The sequence below is a fragment of the Patella vulgata genome, chromosome 7 (genome assembly GCF_932274485.2).
Source record: "Patella vulgata chromosome 7, xgPatVulg1.2, whole genome shotgun sequence".
NCBI lineage: Eukaryota > Metazoa > Mollusca > Gastropoda > Patellidae > Patella > Patella vulgata.
In genome coordinates, this window is record NC_065885.2 from 17,662,564 (window position 1) to 17,686,868 (window position 24,305).

Here is a 24,305-nt window from a genome sequence, read left to right on the forward strand (position 1 = left end):
GGGAGATGCATAACGGTGTATGTCGGATAAAAACAACGATTCATTAATTTAAATGCGAATATTTTGAGTAAGGCGATAGTTGTGCCACTACATTGCCCTCTGTAAGTTTAATTAGTCATAATAGTATAAAATTATCTCATTTTTAAGATGCTACATGCATTAATAAAGAAATTGAATTTGCCACTTGGTACTAAAGGCAACCCAATCGTAGCTAAAAACAAGCACATCAGTATATCTCAATGTTTTTAGCTACGTTCTCGTAGCTAAAATTCCCCCCCCCCCTTTAATTTATGCTTGTACTATTTTGTCCGTATCGTGATAAGAATGTGGTGTATATTTATATATGTGTGTAAACATGGCGAATATGTTGACACGAAAATATCAGATAAGAATGAAATATGTATAATATATCTGACATATTTCTGAGTCTTTATAAGCCCATGTTACATGTATGTGCTTGGCATTTATTTCAATAAAGAAAGTTTACATAGACTACATTGTACCTTTGGTTTATGTCAAGGTAGACTCAATTAAAACCTTTAAAATGCAACGTTATTGTACAGTACATTTTGTATACACTGTGCATGTTGTTCAAAATTAATCTCAAAATGTGTGTCTGCATGTGAGAAGATGACCGTAAACTAATTTATGTGTGTAAGGAGTGAAAGGGGGTGGGGTGCTGTAAAATGAGCTTCTTTTCACCATCAACCTTACTGAGACACTGAATATTTATTATTCTGTGGTCATTGTAATTATCTGACCTATCATTGACATTGCTTGACCTTAAAGATTAATATGATATTAACGAGGGATCTACTTGACCTAAAACCATAAAGATGGTTGACAATATATAGTTATAATTGAACTGTTAAGCAGGATGAAACATACCTTATAAACTTACCAGCAAATATTTAGATATTTTAAAAAGATTATTTGGTTATTTTAATTTAGTGTCAATTTCAGAAATCATTCAAATTGTAGTTTGATAAATGTCATCTTAAACTAGAAGTAATTCTCGGAAACAGTAACTTCATAAACTTATTTATCACAAATGTCGAAACATAAATTTTACTGTTTAAATAGTTCACAAGATGGTACAAAGGGTTATAACTGTACTAGCATTCAATAGGATTCTTCTTCTCACTATTGTTGACAACATATATTAATTTGAGAGAGCGACGGACGGACTCGTGCGACGACAATATACAACCATATCTCAGTGTGGACATCTAAATTGATCCGAATGTAAACTGGCCAATCCTAAGATGCATTTGGATATTTTTACTACAATTGAGACGGATGGGTGTATTGTTCCAAGTATTAGAGAAACGTCCTACATTTAGAGGCACGTGTTCGTCCGGCTTCTGCTTGTCAATAATTTGTTCCTTATTTCAGAAAGCGCAAAAACAAGGGGTGGGGTAGAGGCGGGTGCACACATTTTTATTGAACATATTTCGATTGGTATTTTTATGTACTTTTCGAGATTGGGGAAATAAAACAGAAGCATTTAATACATGGCTACCCTACAGCTTCATTATGTAGCCAGTTATGTACACGTTGATCAGACAGAGTGAGAAATTGGACGTGTAGTTTTTGTATTTGTGGTAGAGGCCCTAAGGACATACCTACATGTATGTCAATATTGTAAAACGTACACGTAACTACAATCGCCAATGGTCTCCATCGCTAAGTACATGTACGCCCCCGTAGCTTCTGACGACGAAATACAATATAACATGATCTGATAGGTGCGTTTGTTGTTTGCACTGTATGTGTATATTGTGTCCTGTCCGTAGGTTTGTCTTGTATAATTGTTTGTGTTCGGTGCGGTCCCCCTGCAATAACCATGTACGATCAATCTGTACTGTACAAAGAGACTCCCATCGTTTAACGTCCATATTACATGTACATCCACTCATGTAACAGGACGATGGCAATGTTTAAATAGACAATACCCTCAGGTACCGGCACGCAACAAAGTGATAGCCGTGAATAGAGTAACAATTGGTATGTTAAAACACGCCTTATATTGACCATAGATTTTATTTAGCTGTCATTAACTAATCGTCTGACAGTTTATAGACGGACTACAGTATGTCCGATTTTAGTAACTGTTCATTCATAATTCATGATCTAGTGACGTTCTTCGTAACCCACGGGCGTTCCATCTTGAAAAGCATGATCTGATAAATCGCACCTTCGGATTGACTTTCGAGTCTGATTAATGGTCGTCGATGTGGAAGAATGATTATTTCTTTCTCAGTACAAAATATGTAAGATAATATATCAACATAATTTGTATTTGGCCTATTTAGTCTTCGTTATAGAGATATGGAGATTATTTATTATTGATATAAAAGTACCTGTGCGCAAATCATGCCCACACATCATGTCCGTGACCAAATAATGTCGTTTGAATTCGTTTATTGACTCGCACCATTATAAATATTAAAGCAATCCTTTAATATTGTTTTTTATGTCCCTGAATATGATATCAAGAACAAGGGTCGGATGACTTGACGTGCCCAACATGTCATTACCATTCAATTTTCAACAAGCGATTTCAAATTTCCCCCAGTCATTGACTCAGTGTGGTATAAATAGAACTATTATCTCACCTGGGACATGAAATTTATACAGTACACCTTTACACACCTGAATACGATCGTCTCACCTGAAATATTTACCACTAATCTTTGACCTTAGACGGGGTGGAGTTTATACTGTCAATATTATAATGATTCAATGACTGCTGTAAAACCAGCCAATTTACTTGACCAGTTTATTTTAAAAATAGATAATGAAAATTATCATTGATTGCACTTCGAGACAGAATGATTTTAAAATAAATGGAAAATCTCAAGATCGGGATTAATTTGATTAAAAACAACAAAAACGAAACACAACCACAGTTATAGCATGTCAAGCGGTGTTCAATCAAGCATGACCCCTTGACTTTTATTACATTTCATTGGTAAGTAAAAGTAATCAAACAATAAACAATGATTCATCAAGTTACACGTACTGTTTTACTAACCTAATAACTTCAGAATTGAATTTATTATTTATTGATTTAAAAAATTACCGGTACGTGTATATCCATCCACGTTCTTTTATAATATACATGTACTGTTACCGACAGCAGAGTGAATTGGACATAAATATAAGCTGTGGGTTTGACATGTAACACGGAAACGAGTCACATTATGCCTTATCTTTTATTCCTCCAGCGTCATCCACCCAATCTGTAAAAGAGTCACGTGTACCTTGAACCAAAGAGTTTGTCCAGAAATAACCTAGTTGAATAAAAAAAACATTCATCCACATCTCTTGATTCTTAACAAACTTCATGTATGAAATTTCTCTCTAAGTTAAATGGCGCTATATACCTGCCTTCTCTAGGAGAACCACGCCTATAATATTGTTGTGGGGGTACGTCTAAAAATAAAAGTACCTTCGCACTCGAATATAGACGGATATGAGGCGAAATGTGGTTAAAAGTCCACATTCTGCTCCGTCCGGGTTAATAGAGACGGGAATATAGACAGAAAAAAGACGTCATTTCTGCACGAAAAGTTATAATTTACAATCTTCATCACCCTAGCTAATCTGTAAAGATAACGGCATGGATTTTGATTATGTTTGGAACCACTGTTCACCTAAATCCTTTCAATCTTTACCGACAACAACTGTCAACGGGGTTCATAATATGGAAGCTCGTTAAAGGTTTCTTGGACGAGAACAGACAGACAAAACAACCACAAAACGATGACTACTCCACGATAACATTATCACCATTGCGTAATAACATGCTCGTGAATCCGCATTTTGTCGGATGTCTTTAGTTTGTGGTCAATTGCCCGGGGCAGTACAGGTATTCGTCTACAATGTCGAGCACCTGTACTATATATGGCCATGTACAATGATATATAGTTGCCTCGAGGGTATGATGATACATCGTGCTAGTGACTGCACTATTACAAGTAAATAGGTTGACCATTAACCACAAATATATATGCACTTCATTAAAACCAGTTTAACGGACTATACAGACCGGTTGCAGACGGACTGATGCATAGTTGCCACTTCCACTTCCATTTTCATTTAATAAAAAACACAACCCACCTAGTAGATTATGTATCAACAATACATGTACCACTTACTGCATTCTAGATTACTAGTATATTGGGTTTGTTTATTCATTGATTAATTCAAAGTGCAATGAACTTAACGATATATGTACGTACAATGTATGCTTTTTATCAATAATGCCGATTGGAATGATGTTTAAACAAGAAAAGAATACAAGTCACATAAAGCAAGGTTCCAATGACTTTCTTAAGTTACATCCAATAAACAGAAAGACATACAACCTGATAAGTACCGACCGTCTCTCTCTCTCTCTCTCTCTTTCTTTCTTGTATTTCTTTTTTATTACTCGGTATTTGATTGGATGAAACTGCCATCCAGTCCAACAAGGACGTTTCGAATAAATCCAAGACTTTGAGAAAGAAGATGCAATATTATTAGGATGCCCTTAGCTATCAACAACAAAGGGATGTTCTTCAAAACTTCCCAGAGGAAGCGGGGGATACAACTGCCAACCTGCCGTCAAGCTGAATTAAATGCTGTTTTAATTAAATGAATACAAATATAAGTTAAACATTTTCAAGTTTATGCAAACTTTCTTTAAGGTTATTTTAAGGACTTCTAGATTTTATGCTGTTCTTACACGATATCTATATAAAATTTCATTGACATTATTTTTTTTATTATTATTACTTTGTTATGATATATAATATAAATAGGTAACCAGCCTTTCTGTCTAGTGCACTTTAAATTACAGGAGGCTTGCCACTGGTTTTAATGGGGGTTTTTTTTGGGTATAGATGCAAAATTTCACTAACTGCACGTTTTTTTTCTTTTAAAAGAAAAAACATATTTGAGTTGTTATATAATATACAACTCACGCCAAATATCTTCTGGCTTACATTTAGGGCAGTGTGCTCAAAAAGACAAAAGAGAACCTTGTTGTTGACAACAAATGTAGCCAACCGTGCACTGTTTTGTGTGAAATTTTTTTGCACTACAAATACATTTGTCAATTATTCATTCATTTTTTAAATGTGTCCTTGGCCGACATGTAAATCTGTATAAAAGCCCCAATAGTGTAACATATCTAGTACATGTACAAACGACACGTCAATCAGTCACATTTTAAAATTTATGTTGAACGATATAATAAATCCCACAAATTATAGGCCATACAGTAGCAACCCACATGGAAAATAGAGCATAGATCTATTGACGTGATAAACTTGTTTCTCAGACACTGACTCTCAGTAGCTGTTCCCAACTTCTATGCCAGCATTTTATGTGTACCCAACTCCCATGCCAACCTCTAACATTAATTTAAGTCATTTGAAAATATTGCGCCTATAGTCCCATCTTTACGGAGCTAACATATGATGTAGTCGGGGAATGAAGCTAACATACACGTAGTCGGGGAAATTCCAAGCTGCTCAGAAATTAATCTTCCTAAAGCATGTATTTAAGAGTTTAGATTTTTTTAACGATGCGTCAGTCGCACCATATTTCATGATTCAAGGGTTGGGCTTTATATGGTACTCTAATCATGACACTGACATGGAGATTCCCGCTGCAGATTTACAAGTCAGTGGTTAATACGTCAAAATGTGTTTGCACCTGTGTTAATCATAAACAAGTTGCTCATTATATGTAGCTGAAGGAAATGCTCATCATATCTCATACAGAAGTACAAGTTTATTAGCTGTATAAACTCCACAAATGAGAAGTTGTATATGTTTAAGAAGGGGGGGGGGGCATGATTAATGCGTGCTCATTGTATCATAAGGTCTTTCATTGAGTTGACGTGGTTTCGATTCCCGTGTACCCCTACGCGCAAGCAAATTAATGCAATAAAATTGAACCATGTGTTAGTCCCGAAATGACCTAGTTTGTGTCGTGTGGACGTTAAACCCCATTTCTCTCGCATATGTTTAAATACGGCGACTGTTGCGTTGGGGCTATCATTTGGTCATACAGTTTGCTAATTTAAGACGCGATGATACATTTTCCCAGGTGAAAACAAGGGTATAACTGTACCTCATCCATTTAACTGGAGTAAAACTGTCAAGGTGTGGAAGTTGTCAAGTCGACCTATTCGTGGAAGTGACTTTCTTAATGTCTATGAAGTAAAAGGCCACCACATGTCGACAGTGTGAAAATAGTGTACCTGTCTGGAATGTTAAGACGATTATGACGTAACAGATGATGAATAATTATAGCTAATCTAGTATTTAAGCGGTTAATTAACCGAACCGTGGAATTCCTGACCCCATGTTAAACTACTGAACCAGAAACCAGAGACGACCACCATATACAGTGGACAACGTGCTAGGCTGTTCTGGTGGATAAATAGTTGGTGATTTAACGTCTACTTCCACAGTAGTGAGTGGGCCAGAACCACTGTTTCTGATATGTTTTTTGTATACATGTATGTACGTTACATGTACATTGTAAGTTATATTTTTAAAAATGCCATCTGTGACCAACAATTATTTATAGGAAGTGCAAGTATCCCGAATATGACGTCATTCAGACAATCTATAAACTCTTTTAGCACCATAGATCTATAAGAAAATCATGGTCATCAAAACAATACATGTACATGTAAGGGTTATTTTCATTTTCAATAATTTCGTAAATACAGTAAGACTAAAGTTTACCATGGCAAATTTTCTCTTATTTTCCATGTAAGGTACTTGACGTGACTGGACTTGCTTTACTTTGTTTTACATGTACTTTACTTTTGCACTTTACATTTTTACTTTACCTTACCCCCCCCCCCCCCTCCCGATTTCTATGTTTGATATTTGACTAGTGTTTTGTTGATTGTCTTTTATTGATTGGTTGATATCAGTGACAGTCTATCAAGGTTTAATATCAGTGACAGTTTGACATCGCAACAAGAGAAAAGTAATTACCATCATATCTCATATGTATATATTACATTAATAACCCATAACGTGATACACACTACATGTACCTGACCGTGACAAGAGGTCAAATATATCCAGGGCCGGATTAAACAGGGGGGGGGGGGAGCTGACTGGGCTGTAGTCAGGGGTCCCAATATTAAAGGATCCCCCAAATTAGTTCTTAAATAAAATGTACCATAAATGAATGTCGTCGCAATCCGACCCTGAATATATCGATACAAGATCAACAAGCGACCCCTTAAACATGTTTATTTCACCTGGTGTAAAATAAATTCTCTGACATAAATTAAAAAATAAAAACAACATTAAGCTCTACAGCCTTAAATACAAATAACTAATAAATTTAAGATGTATTTGTTTGCACTACAAACAAAGTTCAAATATATTTAAGACCAAGTGATGCCTCATAAAATTTGTTGTGCATGTATAAGAAATCAACCCAGTTTACTTATTTTTGTGTTTGTGTGAATGGGATTTAACTACGTCACATCAGAACCAATAACTAGCATGGTATATTTAATTTCAATAATTTGCTTGCGTACGGGCACCTGGCAGTGGGCAGAAACCAGAAATCCAAGAGAAACCCCACAGAGTTACTTACAAGCGAGTAGTGGAACTCGAGACACGTGCATCGTTGATTGTTTTTTCATAAATCCACTACTCTGGACCCTGCATACAAAAGAAATTAATCATAATAATTAAGAGTGTAGGCACATAAAAAGACATCAACTCTTCCAAACTGTTTTTTTTTTAATCCACTCCCCTCCAAAATAAATTTGATGGGAATCTTCATTTCCCATAATATGGAACAGATTAGAAAGAATATCGAAGAATAAGCAGATGCCATACCAGCTCTTCCAAACTCTGTTGCTGTTTTTCTTTAACCCCCATTGTCCAAAATAAATGTTATGATAATCTTTATTTTCCATTAGAACAGATTAGGAGTACCGAGGCATATAAACAGATACCGGTCCTTTCGAGAGCTGTTTTATTTTTTTTTTTAACGCAATCATACCTGTAGCCTGTATATTTTTATTAATAAAAATATTTTCTACTTTCAGTGGATATGTCTGGAAGTGATTGTGATCGGGGAGTCATCACAATTACAGATACTGACGTTCTTCAGGTGTCCGCTAACCCGCCACAACTTCCATCGGGTGAAGGAACACGTGATTCGTGTACAGTAGAATTCCGGGTAGATGCCAGTCGTCGTATCCGGATATTTATTCTTGGCATCGTTATATATGACTGTGGAACCTTTGTTCAACTTTTTGATGCACAAAGTCACCTTGTCAAGCCAAGGGTAAGTACAGGATGAAGAACCGTCTTTAACGTGTATAATCAGCAAACCCCCACGTCTTTCAAAATGTAATTTTTAAAATCTCAAAGAGCAAAAATTCACTGCATTATCATGTATACCCACGCCTATTGACTATATAAGACAGCTTATCGCGTTGCGTGGCAGATACAGGCCGATTTGTTTAAAAGATTTCAAGCAAATGACATTCGATTTTTACTTTTAAACATAGAGTGACTAATTCAAACATCTTAAAACTGTCAGTGATTTTGGTATGTATATACATGCAAATGTTTGTATCAAGAGTGGATATTTGAAGTTTGGGTCTTCTACACTCCACACCTAAGGATATTAATCGAAATGAAATAGGGGTTTAACGTCACACCATCACATCCCACCAGCCATCACCCCTTTCAAAGATAGGGAGCCACGCTGGCTGAGTGAGTAAGATGTTGGCTTGCGAACCTGGAGGTCCCGTGTTCAACCCCGGTATTGGTCTAGAAAGTTCATCTATAGATTTTCCGACCTGGTTTCCCCCTTGTCAGTAGTGTAGGACGTAGGATGGGCCAAAAAAAAAAATGAGTTAACGTGTACACATTTGCGCGCACGAAAGAGAACCATTTACAGTTGGAATTCGATATAAGAGTAGACCACAGGGCCGCTGTCTGGGCAAAACTGCGCCCATAGCACAGTCGAAGCAGAACAGTAGGACGATAAACCCCATTTCATTTCATTTTTCCTACAAAAGATGTAATTGTCATCCTATTTATATGAGTCATAAATAAAATTTAAACCGGAGTCTAAAATACTCAACACAAATCATTCATCAATCGTTTAATCAGAGGAAGCCCCAAAATAAGTGATATTAACACGTGACACATGAAACCTACCATACGTCAGAATTCAAGTTTACAGCAGAAATCATTGATGTGGAAAACTATTTCGACCTAGATTTTTACCAGCGTATTTTCTTGTAAAGTTTTTCGCATACACAAGTTATGAAATGTTTAATCAAACCCCGAACTGGGTAGATTTGAACCCGCTTGCAAATGTCAGATTACAGGACGGCGTTCGTGTTCTACTGTTTTTCTCGATTTTTGGTAACTAATTAAGTCAGGTTTTAATTAGTATGAGGTACTATACTCTTATATCGAATTCCAACTGCCAAGGGATATTTTACGTGCACGCCACAGTGTGCACGGCCCATCTAATATTTTCTATGTAAAGTATTATTTTGAATTTTGTTTTCCTTTTTAGTGGACGTTGGGTTGTAAATCAGGAACAGGAATGCAATGGACAACGGCATACAGTCGTCTTGTAATAAAATTGGTGAAACAGACACCTCAAGCTATTAATTACCGATTTAATATAGCACTTACAACAACAGAAGGTAAGTCCACCTCAATCAATTCAACGATTTAAAAATTGAGGTATAAACAGTGATAGATCACACTCTATGGCCCATGGAAACTGTCTAGTACCGTGCCTTTAGAAGGTCCGCGATCTCTATGAGATAAGATACTAGTCTTCCAAAGTCTTGAACTTTTCTCCGACATATTATATTGCATATTAAACTAATCAGTAGTCCGTTTCCTGTTGGCTAACCGAACGTTCAATTTACAAACCAAATATGAAGCCATTTTAAATATTTAATAATTGTTAGTACGTTGCTGAATAGTTGGGTCCCGCGTAGTCTTTGTCAAAGGGTCCCGTAAGTACATAAATAAATCCGAAGGGGAGCCATGATGTCTCCGAGAGTAAGACTGGTTCCATTAAGCAGGAGATTCGGTGTTCGATCACGGTTTTGGCAGAGAAAGTTCCCTGGATTTTCCAGAGTGATTTCACCTTGTCAGTGGCAGGAAAAGTGTCTAGTCGTTCGGATGGGACAGCAAACCGAGGTCCAATGTACATGTTGGTGGTCGTAAAAGAACCCTTAACATGTTTGAATTCGAAATATCAAACTGCCTGGTACAAAAATGTAGGGCGTTAAACCACGTGTTATAAAGAAAGACGGAGAAACTGTAAGTCATTTGAAATCTTGGGTGTAATATATTTATCAGCGACAGATGTCCACTTCAATAAAGGTTATAGAATAATTTATTATAGTCAAAATGGGATAAGTTTTTTATGACCAAATTGTTATATATGTCAGTTTAGAATATTATCTTATTTTCTGAAGGGTTTGCATTCAAAAATCGATGTCAAGTTTTGGCATATCACGTGATTCTTCGATAAGATTTGAATTTCTGAACTTATAAAGTAAATCACGTGATTACGAGATAAAAAGACAAATTGCTATGACGTCATGTATAATTGTATGCAACGTTTCGGACTTTTTCCTGAAATAAAAATTATTTTTTATTAATCTATTGCAAAAGAAAAATAAAAGTTGTTAGCTATGCGAATTCCTCAAATGAGAATTGGCATCATATGTTCTAGAAAGAGTAAGCATACCATGCCCCGTGGTTCTTGATTATTCTAAACCTGAGGACATTCATTATATTACGTTCAGTTAATTGACGATAAAATAAATAAAGTCAATTATTAGGCTGGTGGGAATGCCTAATATTGGAATACTATACATGTATACCATGCACACCATGCACCAGTATTTAAAACATTTCGTTTTATTCCAGGTCCGGTGTTAGACTTTGAGCAAGCGGCAGCTAATTGGCGCCAGGAAGTATTAACAGATGGCGCAATAGCTGGAATTGGGGTTGCTGCTGCCGTCATTATTCTTGCGTTCGTTCTCATCATCATCTTCATCGTAGTGCGAGTAAAGAAAAAGCAAAGAATGGAGGATACACAGCGAGCTTCAAACAAAGCTGCCTCTACAAGTAAGTTAACCTTAGTGTAAAGAAAGGCAAGACCATTCTGAGATGATCTGCTTGTCAAATTGGGTTAAAGAACTCCAGAAGAAATGGATTTAATGGACGAATCTTTGGAAAAGTTCGTCTCTTGCATGATAGCTGTTGCTGTGTCATATATAATTTATAGAAATAAAAAAAAATAATCTTCCCCTCGAAGATGGATTGGCGGGAGTCTGATGCATGACAAGAGTCGTCCAAATAACAATTCGTTTTAGTATCAGCAATTTCACAAAATAAGTGTCCACGTGGAGTATATTCTATACACGTCGTAGGACAAAATAAGGTTTAACATCAAGATGCCAACACAACTTTGGGAAGACTGTCCGTCAGAACCATTATTTACTTTTTTTCCTTCTATATTTCAGCTTATTCTCAGCAGACTTTCGCATCATACGCATCACGCCACTATTCCCATGATAATAGTCAGGATTATAGCAGCGTGGACAGTAAAGATGCCCCGTCAACCTATAAAAACTCTGCTTATAAACCAGATAGTCCTAAAAAGTCTGTCAAGTCCATCCTGAAATCTGATAAAGAGTTTAAAAACGAAGCTTATGACAGTGAAGCTACGATGGACACGACTAAGTTGGCCAAGGACAAGAAGTCACATAATGGCTTTATTTATCGCCAATCTCGTAGCGGTAGCACGAGAAGTCTGGATAAACCACACATAGAATACACCGATATTTCCGATGTTGAATATCAATCGGATAGAGATCGGGAGAAGATTGTGGAAAGTAAAAGACGCCGGAGTCACCGAGATAAGAACCGACAAAGTGGGGATTATGATAACAAGAGAAACGAAAGCAAAGATAGAGCACATGAACGTCCGCGTACACGTTCCGAAACCCGATCCGAAAAGAGTCGGCATCAAAGTGAATATGATCGGGACTATGACTATAAAAGGGAAAGAGACCATCGTGATAGGGACTATGAAAATGGCCGTTACAGAGAACGCGAAAGGGATGACAATGGTCGTCATAGAGATAGGGAGTATGATAGGGAATACGATCAAAGGAGACGTTCGGAACGGGAAAGACCACGGGAACGAGAACGGAGTCGGGGAAGAAGTCGCACGGACAGTGAGCACCGTGATTATAGGGAGAGAGACCGATCCTATTCACCCCACCGCAGATCGTCTTCTAATTCCAGACCTCGAGCAAATTCAACAAGGTCGCAATCCCAATCAAACGGAAGATATTCCACCTTTGGCCGATATAAGACCCCGTCCACAGGGGGTCGATCAGCCTCCTCTGATTATGTTGATACTTCACGAAGGAAGGGCTCAGAGAGATCTAGTCGTCAAAGGTCGCATTCGGCAAGCGGCAGGAATGGCAGGTCAAGATCGTCCGATCGTCATTCTAGACGGGATTATTAGCTTAATTCGTTTCATTTATTGTCAATTTGGTTATCTTCCCCATGGACAATCTATAAAGGTATAGATCTCAATTTGGCTTCTATAAATTCTGGAATTCATGCATGTTTTTGGTGAGCAAGATATAGAAACATTAAGAACCAAAGGGGTGGGATCTAAAACTTAATTAGAATTTGTTTCATAAAAACTGTCTCACAGTCATGTTTAAATGATATTTATTTTGCCTTATAGTTTTAAATTTGATTGTGTGTTTGTGTCATCGCCGGTCACAATTATTCCATGTTTTATATGTGCCATGACAACAGTAATTCTATGAATTGAATATGTTGGGAAGGAGAATAATTTGTAATATAAATGGATATAGTTATTCGGAGGGTTCCGAATTCAATTGACCAGAGAACTGCCTTAAATTCTATATAATCCGTCATTGTTAATCAGCCTTTAATCAAAATAATTCTTAAATGTACCAAATAATTTTGAAATTCTAACCATTTGGACTAATTTGCTTTGTTCATCTCTCATTAACTTCGCTTATTGTAAGTAAACGCCATTTTCGTTGCTAACTTATTTATGAAATTGCATTTCGAAAAACTGTTTCTGAGAAGTATGGTGTGTTTCTATTGTACACTAAGCTATAATATAATATAATTTTACTGCAGGTAAAGGTTGATTTATGAAATTAGTAACAAATTGTTACTTTAAGACGAACAATTACAATGCCTCTGTATAGCTTTGGGTGGGGATCACGTGGCTAAGTGGGTAAGACGCTGGCTCGCTAGTCTGGAGGTCGGGTGTTCGAACCCTGCATTGGCCGAGAAAGTTCATTCAGATTTTCCGGCGTGGTTTCCCCTTGTCAGTGATGCAGGATGGAGGGCCTGACAAGGACACCTGTCTAGTCGTTCGGATGGGACGAAAAATCGAGGTCCCGTGTACACATTGACGTGCACGTAAAAGATCCCTTGGCAGTTGGAATTCGATATAAGAGTAGGCCGTAGCGCCGTTGCCCGGGCAAAATTTCCCTCATATCACACTGTATGGCGTATGCCCGTCTTCATTAGCCCAGGTTAGGAGCAGAACAGTAGGACGTTAAACCCTATTTCATTTCATTTGTATAGCTTTTGGTCGATTTTTCGCTTTAAAGTAATTTCTTTGTGGGCCAACTTCGGGCCCTGTTCTGTATTTAAAAGAACGGAACCTTATCATCTTGGTGAAATTCTGTATTTATACATCAATCATTAAGTTAAAACACATTTAAGATGTCCTGGTGTAGGATTTCTCAAAAGTCATGTGAAGTAAACAAAGACTAATCGACTTTCACTAATATATGAAATGGTTTCTTTATTTTCCATCTTGAATTATTTTAACATAAACCGTCATTTTAATATTGTAACAAAATGTTTTTATTTCTTAATAATTTCCTACTACATGTATATCATGATGACTTCAGAGTTTTATTTAACCAGTCATATCATTTTGTACATTGTATTTGATTACATTCTATTAGTGCTTTTTGTATTGCAGTGTGAATATTTTCATTCCATTTTTATTGTAGAATTGTTTTGTATATAATTAGTCTTCTATATTTGCATAATAAAATATTCAAATAGTAAATGTGTTGCGTTTCAGAAAATGAACTGTTTGCGAGCATGCCTATTTTGTTTCTTTACTTTTTTCTGAAAATACGAGGACATTTCATGAGATTATCTTCTTTATTTGACAAATTTGCACACAATTTAATATTGCAGTTCAGACCGTTTTTTGTGGGAAAGCTATTGTGTTGTTATTTCATTAAAAATAATTTGTAGCCTTCAATTTCATTGTAAAATTTTGTTATCACCATTTTATTTCAGATGGTGCATTGATGCTCGCTACAGTTCAATTTCTGAAATGTTACATACTTCAATTGCGAAAACTAACCTAAATTTCTGTTCCTTTGACTTTCAGAATATGGTGCATGTTATGAAACTTTAACTTCAGATGAAATCCCATGAAATGTTCTCGTAAATATTGTTAGTGTGAAACACGCGTGTATTGCCCAAGGTAGACAATCCACAATCAAATCTTGTCCAAGAGAAATATGTGTTGCAGATAGTTAAACGTTCATGACATTAGTAAAAGACAACGAATAAGGGAAATGGATTATTAATGTAGTTATGATTTACATCTTGAAAGTTTAGCTGTTGAACAAAAAATCAATCAAAATGGTGGATGGTGATTTAAATATTGGAGTAATTATTGGCATTGTGATAGCACTTCTTGTGGTTGTATTAGCTGTCATTCTTGTGATTATTTATTGTTTTGTGAAAGTGCGGCGTGACGAAAAGGGGGGTGTTAATGTTCACAATGTAGAAGCGCCGCCGAGTAGAGCCGATTCCTCCTGGTCAACAAAAGCTTCTTCAAGTAAGTATGTTTGGAAATCTGAACGGACAAAACGCATTTATTAAACGGCCATTATGCAAGAACTAAATCTGCCTATTGCAGGGTTTTATGTAGGCTTTAAATATTATAAACTATTAATTAGATATTTTATTAACATGGCAAGACCATAATCTGATGGGTCCGATTTTAAATGGATTTGAATCCGATCTGCTGTTCAACGGAAGTTGGATAATCGAGACTTTCTTTGTTTATTGTCGTAACAACTGTAAAAATGACAATCGGTGCTACACAGTTGTTGAAATATGGTTTTCTGGGCCCAGGGTGAAGTAATTTATCTGAACTGTTCAGCATATTCCCTTTACATTATGCATGTTTTAACTATTATAGCGAGAACTATCAGCTCTTTATCTAATCTTCCATAATACCGCTTTAAGCAATGTTCGTAGCACTTGCTATCCATCATTTGTACTATGCAACGGTGTGTCTAATGCCTTTATCATGCAATGTTTGCTGAAAATTGAAATGTATAACTTTTGGCTAGAACTAAAAGACGCCGAAACATCATTTGCATTTTTCGGACAATGTTTACTTTTACAAGCCTTAATCTACACTAAATGTATTTCAATTGATTATGTAACATCTAATTAAGATCCCTGGCTTGAATTTAACGATATGTGAATTCCTTGCAATTAAGTACAATATTGCAACGGTTGATCTCTTATAGGGAAATAAGTCCGAAGACGGTTCAATTCCGGTCTGTATCTACGTGGATATGATGAACTGAGATTCCATCGATCTGTGCTGCTCCGTATGCAAATAATAGTACACCGTGATGTTTGTTTATGTTTAATCGGATTATCTAGTGTTTATATCTTGATTTCTTAATTAAACCTTAAATAACCAATCTGAGTACATTATAGCGTGGATTAAGTCGGGAGAAATTTTATATTTCCGAAAAATCCAATTCACTTTTAAAAAATCCGGCTTGGATTCAATCAGATTAACAGGCGACGGGCGAAAAGGGTTTTGGCTACATTGTCGACAAAGTATGTTGAATGATGTTTAGTTCATACTTTTGTAAATTCTAGACGGAATTTATCCATTTGAGGACTGATATTTCTTGTAGAGATCCAACTTTCACAATATAAAATACCGACCAGTCAGAGACATTGAGTGTTATTTATATTTAAAATAAAAATCTTTCCATTTCCTTTCAGATTATTCTGCTTCAAACACATCTCAGGCACAACAACATCATGATAGAGATAGCAGCCAAGAAATTAGCAGTATCAGCAGCAACGACTCCGTGTTCGGTTACAATAATGTTACCTATAATCCTAACGGCGGCGATGCAAAGGATCGAGGTAAAAAGGTCGCGTATCATAAAAAGCATGTGTATTTTAACGAAGGGTTTGAAAGTACGACTGCCGACAGCAGTACTGAACGAATTAAATATAAGAAAAATGAACCGCGAAATGGTTCATTATCGCGGGAATCGAGAACCGGAAGTAAACGGAGATCTCGTGAAAGAAACAGTGTGTCTGATAAGCCAGATAAATCGGACAATGTTGATGCTACTAAATCGCGTGGTAGTGGCGATAGGTCATCACGACCACAGGACAAACAGTCATCTAATGGATCATTGCCGCGATCATCATCTGGTGGACATCGATCTAGTGGGAGATCACGGTCGAGGTCTTCCGGTAGGCGATCGCAATCTGGTGGTCGTCCGGGATCGCATGGTCGACGATCACATTATGCGCGATCTGCTTCCTCAGACGGCAGCAGTCGCAATCCAAAAAGTTCTCTTCCAGACGACCAACGACCAAGTATTTCTTCCATGTATAAAAATAAAGCTTTTCGGGACGATGATGATCGCTCTCCGTCACCAGACCTAGAACGAGCTGTTTCTTCACACCCAGAAAGTCAGGTTTAGTTGAAGCAAAATGCATTGCAATGTCTTTATGTCTATATGTCCACTTCGCTGTATTTTACCATCATCAGTCAGACAATCAACAAAACGTTAATAAGGGTTGTGAACGGAATTTTGAGATGCCCATTACATCTGTCAGTGAATAAGTCGCAACACTTCATGGTAAAACAGAACATTTTGACGTGATGCTCAAAGTAAGGTCTGGAGGATGATGAAGTGATGATACATCTTGCGCAAGTCTGATAAAAATTGTGCCTTTTAATCAATTTAACAGTATCTGTGTACTACGAAATTTTGACGGACTGGATATGTTTCTTCAAGCTCTAAGAGGTCAATTCCACGACGGCTGCTGCTGAAGTAGATGGCGGTTCAATGTGATTTAAATGTGATAGATTATCCATGTCAAAGAGCTATAACTTAAGCCGATGAGAAGTAGCGGACATTAGGTTTCCACGCGGCATTACGTGTGCGTTTATTCTGTATTATAATTTCTACAAGTCGTTGGGTGTGCTTTTAGGATGCATCGAAAGTGTGTGCCACAAGGGATTAGAAGACATTTTTCATGTAACTGAAATTTAAATTGATAAGAAAGCACTTGTTATTGATAGTACTGCTGTTATCAAAGTTTAATCATAGATCATATATTGATAATCGTATATATTCATATGTACCACGGATATAAAACAAATTGACTGCCGGTCATAGAATAATCAATCTGCTATTATTATAAATTATAATCATAATCAAGAATACGGCAATACATTTTGAAAACCTTTTTAAAAAGTTTAATGTTAATTTAAGCAAAATAATTCATCAGCATTTTTCTTGCCAGGGATGTTCACAGAATTTAATAGGATCATAGTTCTTAACTTAACTCCGTGTAAGTTAGCAAGTGTTAAATGGCAGCATACTAGTTAATAGGTCGTGTCAGGACATATAGCCGGTGACAAGACAGTGCTTCTTCTGTGAAGTTTGGTTTACTGTTGATTGAAATTTTACGACCGGGCACAAAGGATTACGAAATATTTGTGTATGGGCCTTTAAGAAATTATTAATAGTTTCTTGTCATCTTAATTATATGAGTACATATTAGGCCTATATATGTTTGTAGAATAATTATGACCAGTTTAAAACAAGAAATTTATGCTGACATCTGGCATGTGTAGGATTTTTAAATGGCGGATCACATTTTTAAAGTTATTTAAATTGACATTATAGGGAGATTTTGGAGTTCAGTACCCCCAAAACAGCATTAATTTGATTGATTAAGTTGGATATTGACCGTGTCCCGTTTATAAAAATATTGACGACCAAACGTGGTAGGGGTAATAAAAAGAGGTGACGTAAATGTGCATAGAAACTAATGCGACCCACCGTATCGTGTAAATGACAATTGATTAGATTGTGACAACGGTAGCAGTAGATCACATTAATTTCTTTCTCGTATACATTTCTTGTTTTTTTACTACCGTATATACTTTGCACTTAATGTGGTATATATTTTCTTGTAATAATTTATTTCGCTTTCTATATTTATAGTATAACATTCAGATATACTAGTATATATTTGTATTTGACCATCTATGCTCAAAAATTGTTATTGTTAATTTAGCTTTAGTTAAAATTATTTTATTATTTTAAAAAACGAGAAGTAACATTTTTTTAATATATAATTTATTTCTTGACTAAAGGGGCATACTTAATTAATGTTGATAGACTGATAAAGCTAAACCTTGTGCAGTTTTCATCAGCTTTATATAAATCGAACAAACTGGGATAAGACTTTTGTCGAAGAAATTTGTAAAACATCATGGAACCATGTCATGGTACAATGACGTACATGTATGTATCATTTGCATATTTCTTTCCCAAAAGTCTACCCATTACTTATACTATGTCTTTATAGTGACTGGTTTGCATCATATTCTTCAAGTAATGGTCACGATTATAATGGGCTCATTAACCATTGCTGGAATTAGATTACAGTTATGGCCTTGAATATCATTCAAACAAGCATCGATTAAGTTTTTACGGAAATTTATAGTTTTTTCAATCAGAGAAATTCCGAATTATTATCTTGAGGCGACTGTATTAAGCTGTAACAAAATTCGCAAGTCTGTGTTGGTGCTGGGTCCTGAAAAGGGTTACTAATCAAAACATCACTTAACCATAGGCTATTAATTGTAGCAATTGTTCTGTTTTAAACATATTTTATTGAACCAGAACATAAATGCAGTACAAAAGGATTGGGACAAAAGCTACGAAATCTTACAGATGCCCCTATCCACAATTGTTAATGAGTCGATAAAGAATCGTTGAAGAAACAAGCAATTGTTAAGAAAACAGCCATGTTGTCATACTTTGGTGCTGCCATTTTGTAAGATCACATGATATTTTAGCCAGCGCTGATTGGTGAAGCATAACGAATAACCCCCAAAATACCCCACTTCATTGCTTGCTGTGCGAATTCAAAACGACGAGCAATGCTTTGTCGCCGAATATCAAACTACTTTGATATTCAGCAACCGGTCGACGGCGACAAAAATCAAAATCTGCTGCCATCACAATGATCTGCACGCGGGCATTTTTTTCTAGCAATATGGGTGTAACTAAAAATCGCGTAAACATTTCCCAAGAAAGTCGCCCGTGTGCAACATATGTAGTTGGCGGCACCTACGACAATGCGGATGACTTTGGGTCGTGAAGTTGCTTACAAAGAGTCAAGCATGGAGGTGTACATATTTTACGCCTCGTATAGTATAATCAATCATCAAGTGGATAGAGACATGAACTGACGCTCAAATTTCACACCTAAATCATTTTTTGTTCTCTCTCAGGAAATGTTTTTTTTTTAAAATTAATTTTATCTATCTCAAATATCATTAATATGCATAATGTCTGGTTTTCCTTTTCATTAATTGTTGTTATTTAATGAGGCAGTGGTATTAATTTAACACTGTATTACTGTAGATGCTTTGCTTTTGAACTAGACTGTTTGATAGGTAGTTAGGCCGACCTTTATGTAATTGTGAAAATCCTTTTCCGACAAAAACCCCAATGCATGGCCACGGAATTAAAGGACAATATTGGTGTCGTGTCAGTCATTATCACATATGTGATAGAACTCGTTCAATATGTTCCAAACATAATTTTAACACAGAGATCATTGCTACGATAGCTGGGTAATACAGGTTTCCTGAATCGGAAGTGACGAACGCAAAAGGAAAACATGAGTTATCCCTCTATATAACTGACTGAAGTGAAGAGTGATAACAGATACACGGGCTAATTTCTGCTCACAAATAATTCCTTCGAAGACCAGAGGTTGTTATATGAGACTGTAAGAGGATATCTCACAATTCAAAAAAGTAATTGACTGTCACTAGATAAGAAAAAAAAACGAGAAAAATAGCAAAAGTCCGTGCATTACCATGTTTTTATAAAAACAGGGGAACGTATGGACTATTTCTATTTTTGCTCGTTTTCCCTTATCTAGTGACATTCAATTTCTTTTTTGAATTATCAGACATCCTCTCACAGCCTCTCATAAACAACTTTTGGTCTTCGAAGAAATTATTACATATATGATAATGATTGACACCGATTTGTCCTTTAATAATCGGACTCATGTCTATGGTATAGCACACGAATTCTTTAAGGAAGGGTGTATAATGCTGATCAAAAGCACAGTACTGCTTTTTTTATCAGGCCCGTAGCTAGCCCAAAAATGTTGGGGCGGGGAAAGGGCTTCTGGGGATGCCGATGTACCTACACTTGAAGATCCACGGCGAACGGCACCGCGGATGAGCCTCCCTTCGGAGAAGGGTCTAGGGTGCTCTCCCTGCAGAAAATTTTGGAAAATAGCTTTTGTACCGGAGGAGAGGAACTATGAAAATGACAGAAAATTTCAATCCTGGGGCTGAATTTTCGATATTGGCTTATCATGATATTTTGATACAAATTTGAAAGAAGGAATACGACTTTATACAGCGTACCTATAATAATTTATGATAAAAACTAAAAGTTCGGAATCGGGTTAGAGTGCGACTTGTTAGAATTTTGAAAATTATCATGCCTGGTGCGAGCTTGAATCAGTCTCATCCCCATCGTGAATTTGACCTGGAAAATTCCTACAATCTCCATTTGGCTTTCTTATGGTAGATTTCTTCGGGCGTCGATATGCGGTCGGTTTCTTGGTTGGGCGGCACAAATGTCGGCATTATGGGCACCCCTCCGGGATGAGACAACCCACCAATCATGCCGTTTTGGGCGCCTCATTGATCAAGTCGTGGGTGCCCAACCAATCTCACGCGGCATTATGCATTATGTGCGGCCCGACAAGCATATATTGTCATTATCCCTCTGGGATAAGGCACCCATAGATCACGCCGTTTTGGGAGCCCATCAATCAAGTTGTGGTGTTAATCGTATGATTCATTATGAGGCGCCTCACCATTTGGGGGGGGGGGCGCCTTATATATAACGAAATGATCTCGTCGTGGGCGCCCAACTAAACACTCGCCCCCGCCCCCCTCGCTAGCTACGGGCCTGTTTATAATCGTATATACGAATAAAATACAGACCTACAATCGACCCAATAGTACATTAACATACATGAAATTGAAATATATAGGGTGAAAATATTTAGTTGATTCGATCGATTTTCACTTAACCATTGGACTCTGCCCTTTGCTTTCGTCAGTTGAATCTTATATATCTTTTACAGTTATAAGTCAACTTATGTATCTTATGCTTTTGTTATTGTTAAGTATGTTAATTTATTTGTTTTCCTGTTTGGTATTTGCTTCGATGGAAGGTACAGTACTTTGTTCTTGATGATACTTCCGTTTGATATAAGTTTAGCATATTGGAATGCACGTATACATTGGGGTGGTGGGGTTGAGAAAGATTCGAAATAATTTTCTTTCTTGCCTATAGCAGTGCAATGCACGCCCAGTGCAAGTTTGTAAAGGGGAATAAATGTCTAATTATGAAAACAGTCTGTTGTTTTGCTTTCCACTGCTTACAGCTTATAATGCTAATATGTTACGCCTTGTTTTTAAAAATAGTTATTTTTAGTTTTATCATAAATCATATTATATTATATATAAAGTTATATTTTTAAACAAAAAACCATCGAGATGAAATTGTCATCTCTTGTATATGAATTTGTTTATATCCCTGCTAATTGTAACAAATTATCTCCCTATATACATATATATATATATTTACATATGTACATTAATTATTGATGGCGTTTTCTATAACCAAATTAAATCAACGATTTTTATCTATTGTGTTAAGTTATTTACTTTGAAAAGAGCGGATTGGGAATGCATTGGAAATGAAATGGGGTTTATCGTTCTACTCCTACGGGGCTAATTTTGCTCTGACAGCGGTGCTATGGCCAACTCTTATTTCGAATTCCAAATGTCAAGGGTTCCTTTACGTGCGCGCCAATGAGTACACGAGACCTCGGTTTTTGGTCCCATCCGAACGACTATACTTTGTCCTTTGCCAGTCCCTCCGTTCTACGCCACTAACAATTGGGGGAACCACGCCGAAATATCACGATGAACTTGCTCGGCCAACGCAGGGATCCAACACTGGAACTCCATGTTAGCGAACCAATGTCCTACTCATTGGAGCAGCGGCATTCGCGTTGGATTCATAGGCGTACGAGCCAGGGGGGGGGGGGGGGCAGCTGCCCCCCTAACTTTCGGGCAAGCTGACTTTTTGGGCAGACGGGTAAAGTGAAAAAAAATTTTTTTCATCTACTTGGTAAAATAAAGTGCCCGAAATCTAATAAAACACTAATATTACGGGCTGGAATGACAGTAAAACGCTTCTTCGCCTTTCGAAGAAAACCGACGCCGCTGTCTGTAAACCTGAAATTTTTTCGTGCATTTCTAGTTTTGCTTCCCTAACTGTCATCGATCCCTAATGAAGCACTAATTTTACTTTTCTTTTAATTGAATACCACGAATTTGTACTGAGTTGATTATGGATTTAAACATTGTGTATGGAGCCACTCTATTTTGTGCGACATTTTTCGGGCATCGATTATTATTTGTGAATGCAGCTGCAACAGTCTGATTGGATGGTTGGAATTCAGAGTGGTATTTCGGTTACAAAACCATTGGATCCTTTTGGAGTTGCTTACACGGGCTAGAATAGCAGAAAACGCATTTGCGGTGGTTAAATTTTCAAAATTTTCTCCGGGAGAGTGAGGCCCCCATATCCCGCGACGATTGATTGATTGTTTGGAATTCGGGTCAGCCAAGTTTCTGTATTCACAGGCTGGAATAGTAGGAAAACGCGTTTGCGGCAGTTAAATTTTCAAAATATTCTCCAAACGGTCCCGTCTTCGTGGATTGTAAACGATTGATTGGAATTCGAGTCAGCCACCTTAATTAAGCTATATTAGACCACTTTGAAGTTGCTTTGTTCACGGGCTGAAATAGCAGGAAAACATGTTAGTAGCCGTCAAATATTCCAAAATCTTCTTTGGGGGGGGGGGGCATACAAGGTAAGCTCCGCTTCTTCGCCTCTCCAGGAAGACCGGCGCCACTGTCTGTAAACCCGGGCATTTCGGATTCTGCCCCCTAACTGTCAGCGAGTCCGTACGCCTATGGTTGGATTGATCGGCATTTGATCTTCAGGGGGTTGGCATTCGTCTGTTTAATGTACGCCTTCGTTATATCCGTATTCGACCGGAAATAACTGACCCGAGACTGAATTTAAATCGAGACAGGCGTGTGTTGCTTTCGGAACGGTTTCCAAACGGAGAAAGTCTTCTTACGGTTCCTGTTCCTTTTTAACGTACAATATGAAATTGATTAAAATAACGCTGTACCGCCAATTCTGTTTAAGGGCTATTCTGAGGTCTTTGCCTTCTATTTTTCACAATAATTCGGCTTTTTTCGCCAAAAGGAATCCTTCCTTATCCCCGTATGTTTCCCTCTCGTAACGCGGATCGGTACTGTGGAATTCAGCTACGTTCTCGAGAATTGGGCTTCTTCGAGGAGAGGAGACGCACGTATTTCTCTTTAGTATGCGGGTTTCGCTACCCGTCGGTTGCATCCGACACTCTACTCGCTGCCTTCGCGGTATTCACATAGGAAAAAGGGTAGGCCGACTTGATAAATCCCGGGATAACACTTGTCTCGTAGATATCAATAAGCGATTACATGTCATTTCGGTTCCGCGTCATTTCGGACTTACGACATTTCGGACTCAAAAAATATGGCCTCGACGTTTCAGACTCGGGCAGGTGACATTTCAGACTCAGGTAGGTGAATAAGTTGAAAGTAAAGGTTGAACACAACTGTCAAATCAATCTATAATAATTAGCCAAAAGCAATTTTACAAAAAATAACATGCCGGTAAAATTTACCGCTCGCAATCAAGTACAGCACGTGGAATCGTG

At 37.2% G+C, this 24,305-nt stretch overlaps 1 protein-coding gene across 2 annotated transcripts in view; it reads left to right on the forward strand.

Annotated features, from left to right (window-relative positions):
* The window catches only part of LOC126827727 (uncharacterized protein DDB_G0283697), a 31,615-nt gene extending 11,685 nt beyond the window's left edge, over positions 1–19,930 (forward strand). The window contains exons 3-6 of one of the 2 annotated variants that reach the window (XM_050557222.2): positions 8,084–8,325; positions 9,577–9,709; positions 10,956–11,156; positions 11,555–14,171. In XM_050557222.2, the coding sequence (XP_050413179.2) occupies positions 8,084–8,325; positions 9,577–9,709; positions 10,956–11,156; positions 11,555–12,567 (1,589 nt within the window). In that variant the 3' untranslated portion in view covers positions 12,568–14,171. Of the gene's footprint in view, positions 1–8,083; positions 8,326–9,576; positions 9,710–10,955; positions 11,157–11,554; positions 14,172–14,508; positions 14,965–16,160 lie in introns of those variants that run through there. The other variant, XM_050557223.2, reaches the window with a different exon arrangement.
* Positions 19,931–24,305: the final 4,375 nt, after the last annotated feature.